The 12,928-nt window shown below is 33.0% G+C and overlaps 1 protein-coding gene across 1 annotated transcript in view; it reads right to left on the bottom strand.

The window, feature by feature from the left end:
- LOC149413229 (uncharacterized) overlaps nucleotides 1-12,928 on the bottom strand; it is a 98,567-nt gene that overhangs the window by 10,080 nt on the left and 75,559 nt on the right. Inside the window, exons 3-5 of the mRNA XM_089645590.1 lie at nucleotides 5,917-6,043; nucleotides 4,298-4,441; nucleotides 2,736-2,855 (exon numbers count right to left, since the gene is read on the bottom strand). Of these exons, the coding sequence (XP_089501716.1) occupies nucleotides 2,736-2,855; nucleotides 4,298-4,441; nucleotides 5,917-6,043 (391 nt within the window). The remainder of the gene's footprint in view (nucleotides 1-2,735; nucleotides 2,856-4,297; nucleotides 4,442-5,916; nucleotides 6,044-12,928) is intronic.

Below are 12,928 nucleotides of genomic sequence, written 5' to 3'. Positions count from 1 at the left end.
TTCATAATCTGTACTCTGTAGTCGTGGTGTTTTTGGATTTACCATCATGTAATATGTTTGTTCTACATTGATATCCATTATTAAATGACAAAATTGTTTAAAAATTCTATAATTATTTTATTGTTTGACCTGAGAAACCATTTTGCATTTTCAATGCATTTTGAAAATAGGTATTTTGCATTTTGCATTTGAAACGCTTTTCTAAAAACCATTTTGCATTTTGCATTTTCAAATGGAAAAGTTTTGACCCATTTCCATTTTGCATTTCAAATGGTTTTGGGTACCCATTTTGCACATCTCTGGTAATATGACATACATAATCAACATCCAAATCGTCATGCCTGTGGGGAGAGCAATCTTGCTGTTGAACAGAATTAATTCGGATATAGACATTTTTAGCATCAATGAAGCTTCCTTTAAAAGGCAAGCTCTATTATTACAGGTATAGTTGATATACACACTGTTAATATTAATCTAAGAATTCTTATTACAAAAATATTTTAAAAACGCATTGAAATTAACAATTTTTGTGATGTTTTTGAAATGAATAAATAATTGAATTGAAAAAGACCGGCTGTGAGTTTTACCAAATATTACAGGGGAAGCAAATGACTTCCCAGTTTTCTGTTCAAATGCGTCAACAAACAACCTTTGAATGAGTATTGAGCGGCAAGGATTAAACTAAATTCATTTAAAATGTTATGTATGTTGCCCATTACAGTATTCTATAATTCGATTGTATTTACTTTTCAGTTTTGCCTAAACGAACCCTTTTTTTCTAATTTAACATTTGAATACTATATCTATGTTTAGTGACAAACAAAATGACGTCTTGTTAATTTTGTGACAGCTAAATCATAGACATTAATTTTTCGAAGCTGATGATGAAAATAACAACGCATTTCCTGAAAGATAAGGTTATTAATGTTTCATGGCGATAGTTTTCATGTTTACATAATATTGTACCTACATATTAAAAAAATGTTTCTACAAGGGAAAAAAGTTATTCCAGTGTTCTGTAGATTGCCTGCATACAGGCGCACACAATATTCTACTGCAAACAATACATTTTTTGCCAGCTGCTGTGTCAGCCGTCGGAAACTAATACAATTAAATATATTGATAAATTTGAATAGCAGCATGATATCAGTTTATATAAAATCACTCAGCTCGTAGCTGGTATCACTACATGTTATTATTATTACGTGTAATCTTTATCTTTACATTAAAATCACTTCTATGTCAGCTTAATATGTGAAGAGCTTCCTTCATTAAACTTCAACTCATAACTTCAACAATACCTACAAGAACTAGTCGATCCAAAACCCTTTTTAATTGTAATAAAAATATCAGGACTGAGTTATTTAGATACTCGCTTGTAACTTGTTGGTAATGTTTTCTCAGAAATTGTAGATGTGTTCAACTGCATGGAATATAGTTACAAGAAGGCTATAATAACATACCTCAGTAATAATAACAATTAAGTTAAGCATAATACCATTCTTCTGTATGGGTTCTGTATAATTTTAAATGCGAATTTTAATATTGATTACTGCTTCACTGAATTATTATGTTCATATTATCAAATGTTTGTAAAAGCTCTTTTGGGCGTATAATAAATAAATAAAATAAACTCTCCCAAACAAGTTTACCAAGGAAAAAGCCGGAGTATAATTTTATAGGCGTAAGTTACTGTACGCCATACAGTCATCACGGACTTCCCAAGGCTAACGTACGTTATAATCTATTTATGAAAATACAGTTCTCCTTCCCATTACCTTCGACCTTACAACATAGGTACCCTAATTAGGGATGCCATAGTTTCACTGACTCCAGACGGTTAAGAAGAGTTGGGACTTTTGTGCGGTGAAGTAAAATACCAACTAATATTATAAATGCGAAATGGTGTTTGTTTGTTTGTCCTTCTTTCACGTCGCGACTGAGCGCCCGATTGACGTGATTTTTTGCATAGGGCTAGTTGAAAGACTGGGAAGTGACATAGGCTACTTTTCATCCCAGAAAAAATATTCCATTCCAGTGGGAAAATTATTGTACGGTAATTTCTCCCTAATACCACGAGTGAAGTCGGGGTTAAAAGCTAGTATTTACAGATTTTCCAATAAGAGGTGTTATTTTGAATAACCCGCTATTTCGGTAGATGTTACTTTTGAAGCTGTCATTTTTTGACATTTGACAAGTAGAAACTACGTTATTAATAAAAATGGAACGATACACGCTACAACAACGCATTGAAATTATTAAAATTCACTTGAGTAAATAAAATCCAAATCATCTTGAGTGATGAGGCCCATTTCCACCTCGGTGGCTTCGTCAACAAGCAAAATTGTCGCATCTGGGGCTCGGAAAACCCAAGAGTTATTGTTGAAAAGTCTCTCTATTCTCAATGTGTGACTGTTTGGTGCGGTTTATGGTCCGGCGGAGTCATTGTACCTTACTTTTTAGAAAATGAGGCTGGAGCAACAGTTACGGTGAATGGATTGCGCTATCGAGAGATGTTTAATGATTTTTTATGGCCGGAATTGGATGGTATTGATCTGGACAACGTTTGCTTTCAACAAAACGGCGCTACGTGCCACACAAGCAACGAAACCATTGATATTTTACGATTGAATATCAAAATAACACCTCTTATTGGAAAACCCTGTATATAAGTGTAATTAATACACAAAAATCTTGTGATAAATAAATGAGTGGAGAAGGTGGTATTGACTTACCCAGCGGCCATGATCATACGCAGGACAACAAGATGCCAGTATTCAGACACTGTGCCCATTAGGATGATAGCAATGGAAAACACAAGCGTGCAGACTGCAAGAATCCTCACTCTGTTGTATCTGAAAATTAAAAAAAATAATAATAAAAAATTCAAACATAATTACTTCTGTTGTGAGTCTGTCTGTGAATTATTGTAATTCTGGTTTAATGAACTCGGATTTGGTTTAAATTCAAGTGACATTTTCAAAACTGTAACTAATGTATCAAGAATTCAAACAAGAGATAAAGTACCTACTAATGATATTAATAAATCTAAAAGAAAAATGGAACAGAACAAGATACAGAAAATAAAAAAGGTAACGGTCTCAGTTAGGAATCGAACCCAGGATCTCTGTCTTGTTAGTGGCGTTGGTCCCAATGGCCGAGTGGTTAGAGGCGTTATCCCTAAGACAGAGATCCTGGGTTCAGTTCCCAGTTTTGTTCTGTTTCATTTTTTTTTAGATTTATAAGTATTATATATTTCTCCAATGATATATTATAACATTGACCTAACCTACAATACATAACCTTATTATATTAAAAAGCAGTTACTCCGATAAAATGTAGTTATTTTTAAAAATATTGTCATAAAGTTCAATTTGAAGTTATCTTTTAAATATTCAATAATATTAATATATATTTTAATAAAAAAAACGGTTTATTTATAAATAAGTTCTGCCGTGTAGTTAGTATTACGCGTTACAGCCGTTTCGCCCTCCGAAGCCATTATCAAACTGATAGTACTATTTTGTTTAATTTAAATAATAATATTATTTAATAAATTACGTAAATTCCAGGGATTATCTTGACAAATAAAGTCAGTTTCGTGATTTTAGGGATTATCTTGACAAGTGATGAATGGTAATAAGTTGGGTATTCAAGCGATAGATGGCACTAGTCATAAAGCTTACTCCAGAGTCCGACAGGTGTCGCTAGAGTGTAGCAATTGCCTGTGGGATATTATTGACAGACAACAAGCTTATATAAACAGAGAATTACCAACTCTCGGGTAATGAACAGTGTAGCTAAATCCAGACCTGTTTATTATAACGTAAATAAACGCAATTATAAGTAGAAACTTTTACTTTATCAAAGAGTTCCCAACACACTAATCTGCAAGTAAAGCAGAGACATAACAACAAGTAAAGTCAGTTTCGTGATTTTAGGGATTATCTTGACAAGTAAAGTCAGTTTCGTGATTTTTTAAGGGTCTGCGTTTATTCTATTTTCAAGAAAGAATTATTTATTAACTAACTAGGTTTACTTCTACACTAGTTTCTAAGTATCTTGAGACCTTTAAGGATTCTGCTGAAGATATACAGAGGCATGTTGTTTAGTCCCGTGTCCCATGTCATGTTGTGCTAAGCCTATACTTCTGTTCTGCCATGAAGTATGTCTTGCATATCGTGGTGCCGACCACGGCAGTAGTTGTTTTGTACAAACAACTTATAGCATTCCAGCAGGTATGCCAGTACACTATACATATTTTCAGTACAACTAAAAGCAGTATTTTTGTACGTACTTGTCAGCGGCTATGCCAAGGATGACGCCTGCAACGGTAAAGACTGCCATGTAGGCGGGTCCGGCGAGGATCTGGTAGTCCAACCCCAGTCCATTGTAGTTCCACTCACAGTAGTTGGTGCCGTTGAATTCGAAGCTGCCACAGCTGCAAATTATACAAAAATTACTGCAGGTCTTTTGTTTTATTTATTTATTTTATAGATGTGCCTTACCTAGATAATATAACACAACCTTCTTATTATTCAACAACTCAATAATATTAATATTAAAAGAGTATGAATTCAAAGACTTGGATGTTATTTTTGACTCCAAATTACGCTTCTTGAATCATATTACAACTATTACCAGTAAATGATTACAAATGCTTTTATTCTTCTTAAAATTGCAAAAGACTTTAATACCCTATGAACCATAAAATTACTATACACATCTCTGGTTGAAGTTAGGTTGAATATAATTAATTCATTTGGTCTCCTCGTTTTAACTGTGTTTTCTCAATAAAGAAATACCACAGATTACTAATTTTGATGATATTTGTGTAAATATTGATATTGAAGAAAGTTTTACTGCACAACAACAAAGTTTTTTTTTTTTTTTATAGTGAATACCTCACAAGAGTCCCAACTGCTCCCGTCTGGAGCCAGTGAGACTATGGCATCCCCAATTGGGGGATGTTGTGAGGCTGAAGGTAAGTGGGGAAGGGAAAGAGGAAGGTGGGGAAGTACCTGGCTATTCAGATCTAGTCACTAAACACGGCTAAAGCCATTTGGAGCAACGTTTCAATTCTGAATGGTGGTCTTACACCAGGGCGATACTGGTAGTATCTTCCACTCTGAAAGTTTACTTTGGAAAGATGAAAAATATTTAAGTTTAGCTCAGGACAACAAAACATTGGACAGTTTACTCTTCGATGAGCCTTCCCTGCACAGAGTTTTGGCGGCCGGGCAGAAAGGGCATATCTCCCAGGCACACCAAAAGATATTTCATATTCCTTTTTGAGCCGACTTATCGGATAGCCCTGCAGTGTCCATCATCAGGCAGATGTATAAGGGAAATTTATTTTTACTTGTATAGAAGTAGAATCAATAATTCGAAGTTCATTTCTCGATTAAGGCGATGCACTACGTCGTGTAATATTTTAAATTGAGCCTCCATCAATAACAACCCTTACGTAGATGGCGATAAGGTTTAAATTCCCGCCTAACACCATCCGCCTGTTTTGATGTATGCAAGAAAAAAACACGGCCAAAAAGTGCCTTTTATTTTATTTTGTGGATGTTCAGGCATAAATATTTTTTTTTTTTTCGATCATTTTATAAATAACTTAATTTTCTACATTATACAATAAAATCATAACCGAAAATGGTTTCGTAAGTAGGAGATTTTGAACTTTAAAGCAGTTTTCCGAGGCCTTATACATTATTTTTTCTGGGCTTATAAAAAGACTTCTAAAATACTCGATTATTTCAAAGGTCAAGATGTATTCTACTTGTAGTATTTAATTAAAGCATCTGAAACATTTCTAGGCGACCAAATTTTCAAACCAAAAACACATGATTTTGCATTACTACATATGGCATCGCCTTCAATTGGATTTATTTGAGATGAAAGTGTACTTACATGTCGCTGTTGTTGGCTTTTTCGCATTGTATTGGCACATCTGTGGTGTAGAAGATATCTGTGGCGTTGAACTGACAAGAGATATCGCCATAATGTAAGTCTATCGCTGTCACTTTGGATGTCGTTCCTGAAACGTAATAATTACTCCTTTAATTAATTACACATATACTAGAGTCACTAGATCTCAGGGTCGGAAACATATCAAACAAGCAACTACAAATACAACAATTGGGCAAAAAAGTTTACTATATTATGGTATTAAACTATTCAACAAAATTCCACTGTCATTCAAAACTCACAACAATATTATAATAACATTTAAATTTCAAATAAAAAGCTGGATTTTCTATCCTGGTTTTCTACATGGGAGATACAGACTGAAACCAAAACCACTCAACTGAACTAAAAAGACCAAATAATATATTTATAATTATTTAAGAAAAACACACAACATAATGTATATATACATGATTCACATTGTCCATACTACTACATTTTAATAATATGTAAATTAAATCCTCAACACGGGGGATCCCAGTGAGGATGTCATAGTATATGTTATAGTAAAAATGAAGATAATAAAACAATTATTATTATTACAAACTAACATAACCCAATCGAATCTAACCCAACCTAACCTAACCCTGCCTACTCTAATCTAGCCTAACCTAACCTAAGATAACATTACCTAATGTAATCTAACATAACCTAACCCTGCCTACTCTAACCTAACCTAAGATAACCTTACCTAATGGAATCTAACCTAACCTAACCTTTTCTACTCTAACTACTAAATTATACTACTATACTACTAAATAAAAATAATATGTAAATTAAATCCTCAACACGGGAGATCCCAGTGCCCATGTCATAGTATCTGTTATAAAAAAATTAAGATAATAAATAATAATTTTAACAAACTAACCTAACCCAATCAAACCTAACCTAACCTAGTATGATTTGAGATTTTCACGGCCAAAAGTATTTTAGTGATTTGTTTTGGAGGTATTATGCCGTGTTGCGCGACCTCATTCTTTAGCCAACGTTTCGGACAGCATTGCAGTGTCCATCATCAGGGCAGATGTGTAATCATTGCATGATTACAATGAAGAAATAAGAATAAATTGGCTAAAGAAGGAGGTAGCGCAACACGGCATAATACCCCCAAAACAAATCACTATAACCTAACGTAAGTTCACCCTACCTAATCTAACCTAACCTAAGTTAACCTTACCTAATCTAATTTAATCTAAACTAATCTAACTCAATCGAATCTAACCTAACCTTGCCTACTTTAACCTTCCCTTACCACGTATTTATTTATTCCTTTACACACAGTACAATATGATACAAGATGTAATTAAAATATTTTTAGTGATAATAGATTATTGTACCTTATCAGGTCGAAATTATTGGTTCCTAACTAGGTAAATTGCCCGTTCCAAGGAACCAAAATATGTGAAAGTAAGTGTGTGATTTGTCTATGTCTATAATATATCTCATTAATGTTATAATTTGTGATGTTTAATCGTTACAATCTTATGATAGAATCGAACATGAGCTGTTGTGTATGTTTCAATTGTGTATGAGCAATAATTAGAATAGTGGAATATACATATAGTGTGTGATTAGTCTATGTCTATTTATTATTGTATTGTTCCTGATATTTTTTTGAGTGCCAGTAAAAACATAGTATGATGTCCAAATGATTTAATATATGTTTTTTTTCTTATTAACCCAATATTTAAATGACGAACCATTTACTATTTCTCAATTTCAAATAGAGAACCGTGTTTCATCATAATTATTAAATTCAAATGTGATGGCGATGATTTCACCCAAGGGTTAGAGAGACAGAGCGCGTGCTAAAGGGCTAGAACCAAAAGGTATTAGGTCAGTGGTGACAGTGGGATCCAATCAAATCTACACGGACTATATCTAGTGTGTGCCAAAATCTACAAAATTTTAAAACGTCTGGTAAATTTCAGCAAAAGTAAGGAAAACATGAATTTAATTTGAGATACGCCTGTAACTCACTTCCATCGGTTTTCCTCTTCAGAAGACAACACACAAAAAATAGACACTAAACGTCTTCTGAGAAAATTACCAGTATCAAGAAAATGATTACAGAAATACGGCAAAATTATTAGCAGTATCATGAAACACATCTCTTAATATAAAAAGCGTGTCTTAATTCGTCATAAACAGTTAAAAACTGCAAATATACGGTACAATGAATACCCAATTAACACAAAAAGCGTGAACAGAATGCGGACCGGAAAGACGCTGAACAAAAACAAACAAATGGTTAGTTTAATTAAAAAATGGCACAAGCCGTAAGATAAATAATAATTGAATATTTTAATAAAGTATTCATTGAATGGGTCAACCTTGCCCCTGATCTTGAAAACGTTAAAGAGACAAGTCATTCTTTGAAAATACTCGTGTTTCAGATGAACGAACAACTTGTTCATTCAAATGGTCTCATTAATAACAATGACTGTAATATTTAATTGTTCAGAGTTTTACAAACTTTAAAAATATATATTTTTAAGTGTTTACTTGAAAGAGTTCAAAATCTGCTCTTTCATAGATGGCGCTAATTTTACAATTTTAGGATTAAACACCTTTTTCAAGTTATTCTTTAAAATGTAATGAATTATTTATTAGTTTATACTCAATTCTTTCAAGAAAGGCATACAAATATAATATCGTATCGGTAATTTACTCCTATATTGTATTTGCATGCCTTTCTCGGAAGAATTGAGTTTATATTCGTACTAAAACTAAGTATTCATATTCATCGCAAACAAATAATTCTTCTTAAGAGGAAGCTACAAGCCAAAAATGTGTATATTATTGGTATATATTGTAGGTAATAGGCATTAAAATCGCTTGACAAACGCAGTCTAGAAACGTTCGATCCCAAGCACAAAACTTGTTTTTATTTATTTTGTAAATAATTTTATAAGGAAGCAAAAAAGTTAATCAAGTGAAACTGTCACAGATAATCTTAGTTATAAAACTGTATTTTTTAAAAGTTGTTTCCTGTTCGCGATCACACATTTGTATTGAAAAAAAAACTTTTTAGTAGTTTACATTTATTTTTTTTATTGAGTAATTTATTATTTTATTTGTATTCTACTCAAACGAAACGATACGAAAACTTTCAATTTATCCAAAGCATATTTTTTGGTATTCATAATGTACACCAATTCGTTATAAAGATTAATCAAAATAGTGATTTAGCATTAAACTTCGCCTTAATAATTTATCAGAATTTGCAAGAAGTGTTTTTTTTTTAAATAATAAAATTGGCGCAATCTATGAAAGAGCAGATTATGAATTATTTTTTGATAGGTAGGTACTAACCTCGACTTTTTTTAAAATAGTGTTGTGGACGGTTCTTGATAGTAAATATACATTCTACAAATTAAAAACTCTTATAATCAGGAACGTGTGTGTAGGGCAGCCTGAAGGCCAATGTCCTTTCTATAATAATTTATTATCAAGAACCGTCCACAACACTATTTTAATAATAATAAATATACATTCTACAAATTAAAAACTCTTATAATCAGGAACGTGTGTGTAGGGCAGCCTGAAGGCCAATGTCCTCTCTATAATAATTTCAAAAACCTCTGTTTCTGAAACCTGACGGTTCCCTGTACCTTGGTACCTATGATGGAGGTGCCACCCCACGTACTACCGACATCTGTTGGATAAGTCTATAACCTCTAAGATCTTTTTAAGCTGGAGCCATCTAATTATGTAATGATGTTTTTACATTAAAAAAAATATTTGAAAAAATTGCGTATTTATTAATCAATTAAAGTATATTATTACAGTAGGTACGTTTGCAGCTCATTCCAAGAATGGTATCCAGTAATCTCAGTATCACCCTGGTGAGAGACCACCATTTAAAATGGAAAAATTGCTTGAAATAGCTTTAGCCGTGTTAGTGAATATATGTGGACTGCTCAATCTTCTTCTTCTCCATATCTTTCCATTTTCTAGCCCTTGAGCCTCACAATACTACCCTAATTGGAGTAATGCTATAATCCCACTGGTTCTGGAACACTTGCACGGGATCACGTGTATGATTCGTAAAATGATAATAATAACATTGGTAAAAATAACGCAGAAAATATTTTAGTTTAAATTTTTTTTACTGCCTTCTATTGCCCTCGCCGCATCTCTCATTACTACCATTCACTTGTTATAACATTAACTTCACACAGGAAGTTCTGAGAAAAATAATTTGTCATCTTCGGGAATGCTAAATGGAGGATTTTTTGAGGAGAGGCAGGAGTGAACACGGACCTAGAAGAGACCCGTGTTGTAATAATAATATTTGGCTAATTTATATAGCGTCATTTCGTGAAAAATCACCTCAAGGGCGCTGTACAAATATATCTATTAAATAATTAATACTAGAATTACTGAATTAAAACTAGTGACATACATCTAAGACTTATATCTAGTGACTTACGACTAAGGCCTATAACTACTGTCTTAATGACACATATATATTTACATATGTAGAAACATACAGCTAACATTAACATTAACAATTTAATTTTACTAGCGCCAGAAGAAGAAAGAAGTTCTATGATATTCGGGTGTTTTTATACTTAATTTTAGAACACGGGTGCAAAATGCGCCCAATTGGTTCAATAGAAATATATCTTAGATAAATGAAATGAATAAATGAAATTAATCATCAATCTTTCCCGCATTTAGATGATTAATCATCGATCTTTACCGCATTTAGATGATTAATCATCGATCTTTACCGCATTTAGATGATTAATCATCGATCTTTACGGCATTTAGATTATTAATCATCGATCTTTACCGCATTTAGATGATTAATCATCGATCTTTACCGCATTTAGATTATTAATCATCGATCTTTACCGCATTTAGATGATTAATCATCGATCTTTACCGCATTTAGATTATTAATCATCGATCTTTACCGCATTTAGATGATTAATCATCGATCTTTACCGCATTTAGATGATTAATCATCGATCTTTACCGCATTTAGATGATTAATCATCGATCTTTACCGCATTTAGATGATTCATCTGCCAAAAATTAAACCGATTAACGTATTCTGTTCCCACTGATATTGTCCATTGGTAAGCAAGTCAATAGACACAGAGGCCGGCAAAATCGTTCCACAGCCGAGCTGCTGAATTCAAGAACGAGTCGTAGAAACGATACGTTCTAATGTAATAACTGAAAAATGTTAACCGTGTACAAATGTTGGGCGTGCATTTGGCGTGTTTCCCGACGCTAAGTCCCCGGAAGATCTTACGTTGAAATACCGGTAGAACAAGGACAGTATTAACACCTGACGCTTGTGCTCTAAACATTTCAATTCGTTTGGCTATCTATCAAATGGACTGCCCTTTCCGTCCAGTCTGTACGAGTTCTTTTTTGTACCTACCCCCTGTTGTACCTGTAGCCACTCCTCGCACCCAGAGACATCTGTGATATCTGTTACTTTGTGAAATACTTGTCAATCTTCTAATCGCGTTGATTATACAATATACAACTAGTTTGGCTGTAGAGTACACTTTTAAAAATATATTCTTACTGGTCAACGTATCATTCATTCTGTTTATTTGAAAAATTATCATTTGAAAAAAGCGAAAAATCCATGCGGATATTGCAAAAAAAACGAAGGACTCGGCTACGGTGAACGCCAGGAAGTTGATGGGTGATCTGTCTGTTTTGGTGACAATAATTCTTGGTCACGGTCAAACCAAAGTTACTATTGACACACTAAAATAGCCGCTTACTATAAATGCGATGAAGAATAAATGCGTCTTGATGTAAGCAGTTAAACAATTGATTGGTTTTTATTTCTAAGGTTGATTGGCGGTGTTGAGTTTATAATTCCACCTTTATCGAAATCCGTTTTTAATGCATTGTTAGCAATGATCATTGTCAAGGTTACAAGTGAAGGAAGAATTCAAACGTCTTCCTGTTATTTTTGTACGGTAGTTTGTTAATTTGTGGATACTGCTTGGAAAATTTGCAAGCTATTTTAACAAATATATCTAACGTAACCTAACTTTTAAACCTGCCCTAATCCAGATCGATCAAATGCTAGACTCTCAACAGTCCTTCGTCCTGCAGGCATATTCTAAAGAAGCCTTTTTAAATGTCGATTATCTCCATTCTTTCAGGTCTACGTGTGATTTAAAAAAAATGATATAGCTCACGGTTGTAATTCAACTGCTAGACATAATTTTCTCGAACGGCTACAAAATTAAACATGGTATTTTCTTTTCAAAACTATAAAAAACCCTTTCTGTAATTTGAGTCATAACTAAAGTTCTTACTGATCTTGATGAGCGACCTTGCATATTGCCGGAAAGTCCGGGTTTTTACAATATCCCTAGCGCGTTGATGTCACTTAATCGTAGGTGCATCGAACTGAAATGCCCTTCACAGAAATAGCACAAATGATGTATATTTTATCCTCTCTACTATGATGTTATCGTGATATTTATAATGTTTTACCTCATCCCCTTGGTAGAAAATGTGAAGAATCGATATATCTACACTGTGTAAACATTCTCGAGTTAAATTCTTAGTTATTTTAAAAGGAATAAACCAGCTAGGAATAAACACACGAAAAATTATAAAACTAAGAATATTAATTATTACTTGAAACGAGTAGGTACTATTTCTTTGGTCGCTTTCGCGTTAAGTATTAAGTCATATTAATATGGGATGACTATATATAGTTCTTAATATTAACTAATTATTGTAGGTACGAGTAATAATAACAAAAAAATAATAAATAGGAAGAAAGCACGTGGAGAGTTGAAGAGAAATTTTCAAAATCAAGAATTACACGAAGCTCACGATTTGCAACCATTGACTAATACTAATAATAAAAGTTTAATGTAAAATTAAGTGTAAGTAATTTAAAAATAATTTACGTAATGCAAAAAAATTACATAATTAAATTTTTATGTTAGCAAAGAAT

Source organism: Hesperophylax consimilis, chromosome 22 (genome assembly GCF_061612785.1).
Source record: "Hesperophylax consimilis isolate HC1 chromosome 22, BYU_Hcon_1.0, whole genome shotgun sequence".
Classification (NCBI taxonomy): Eukaryota; Metazoa; Arthropoda; class Insecta; order Trichoptera; family Limnephilidae; genus Hesperophylax; species Hesperophylax consimilis.
Note: the sequence above shows the minus strand (reverse complement) of the source record. Positions and strands in the feature narration are given on the sequence as shown.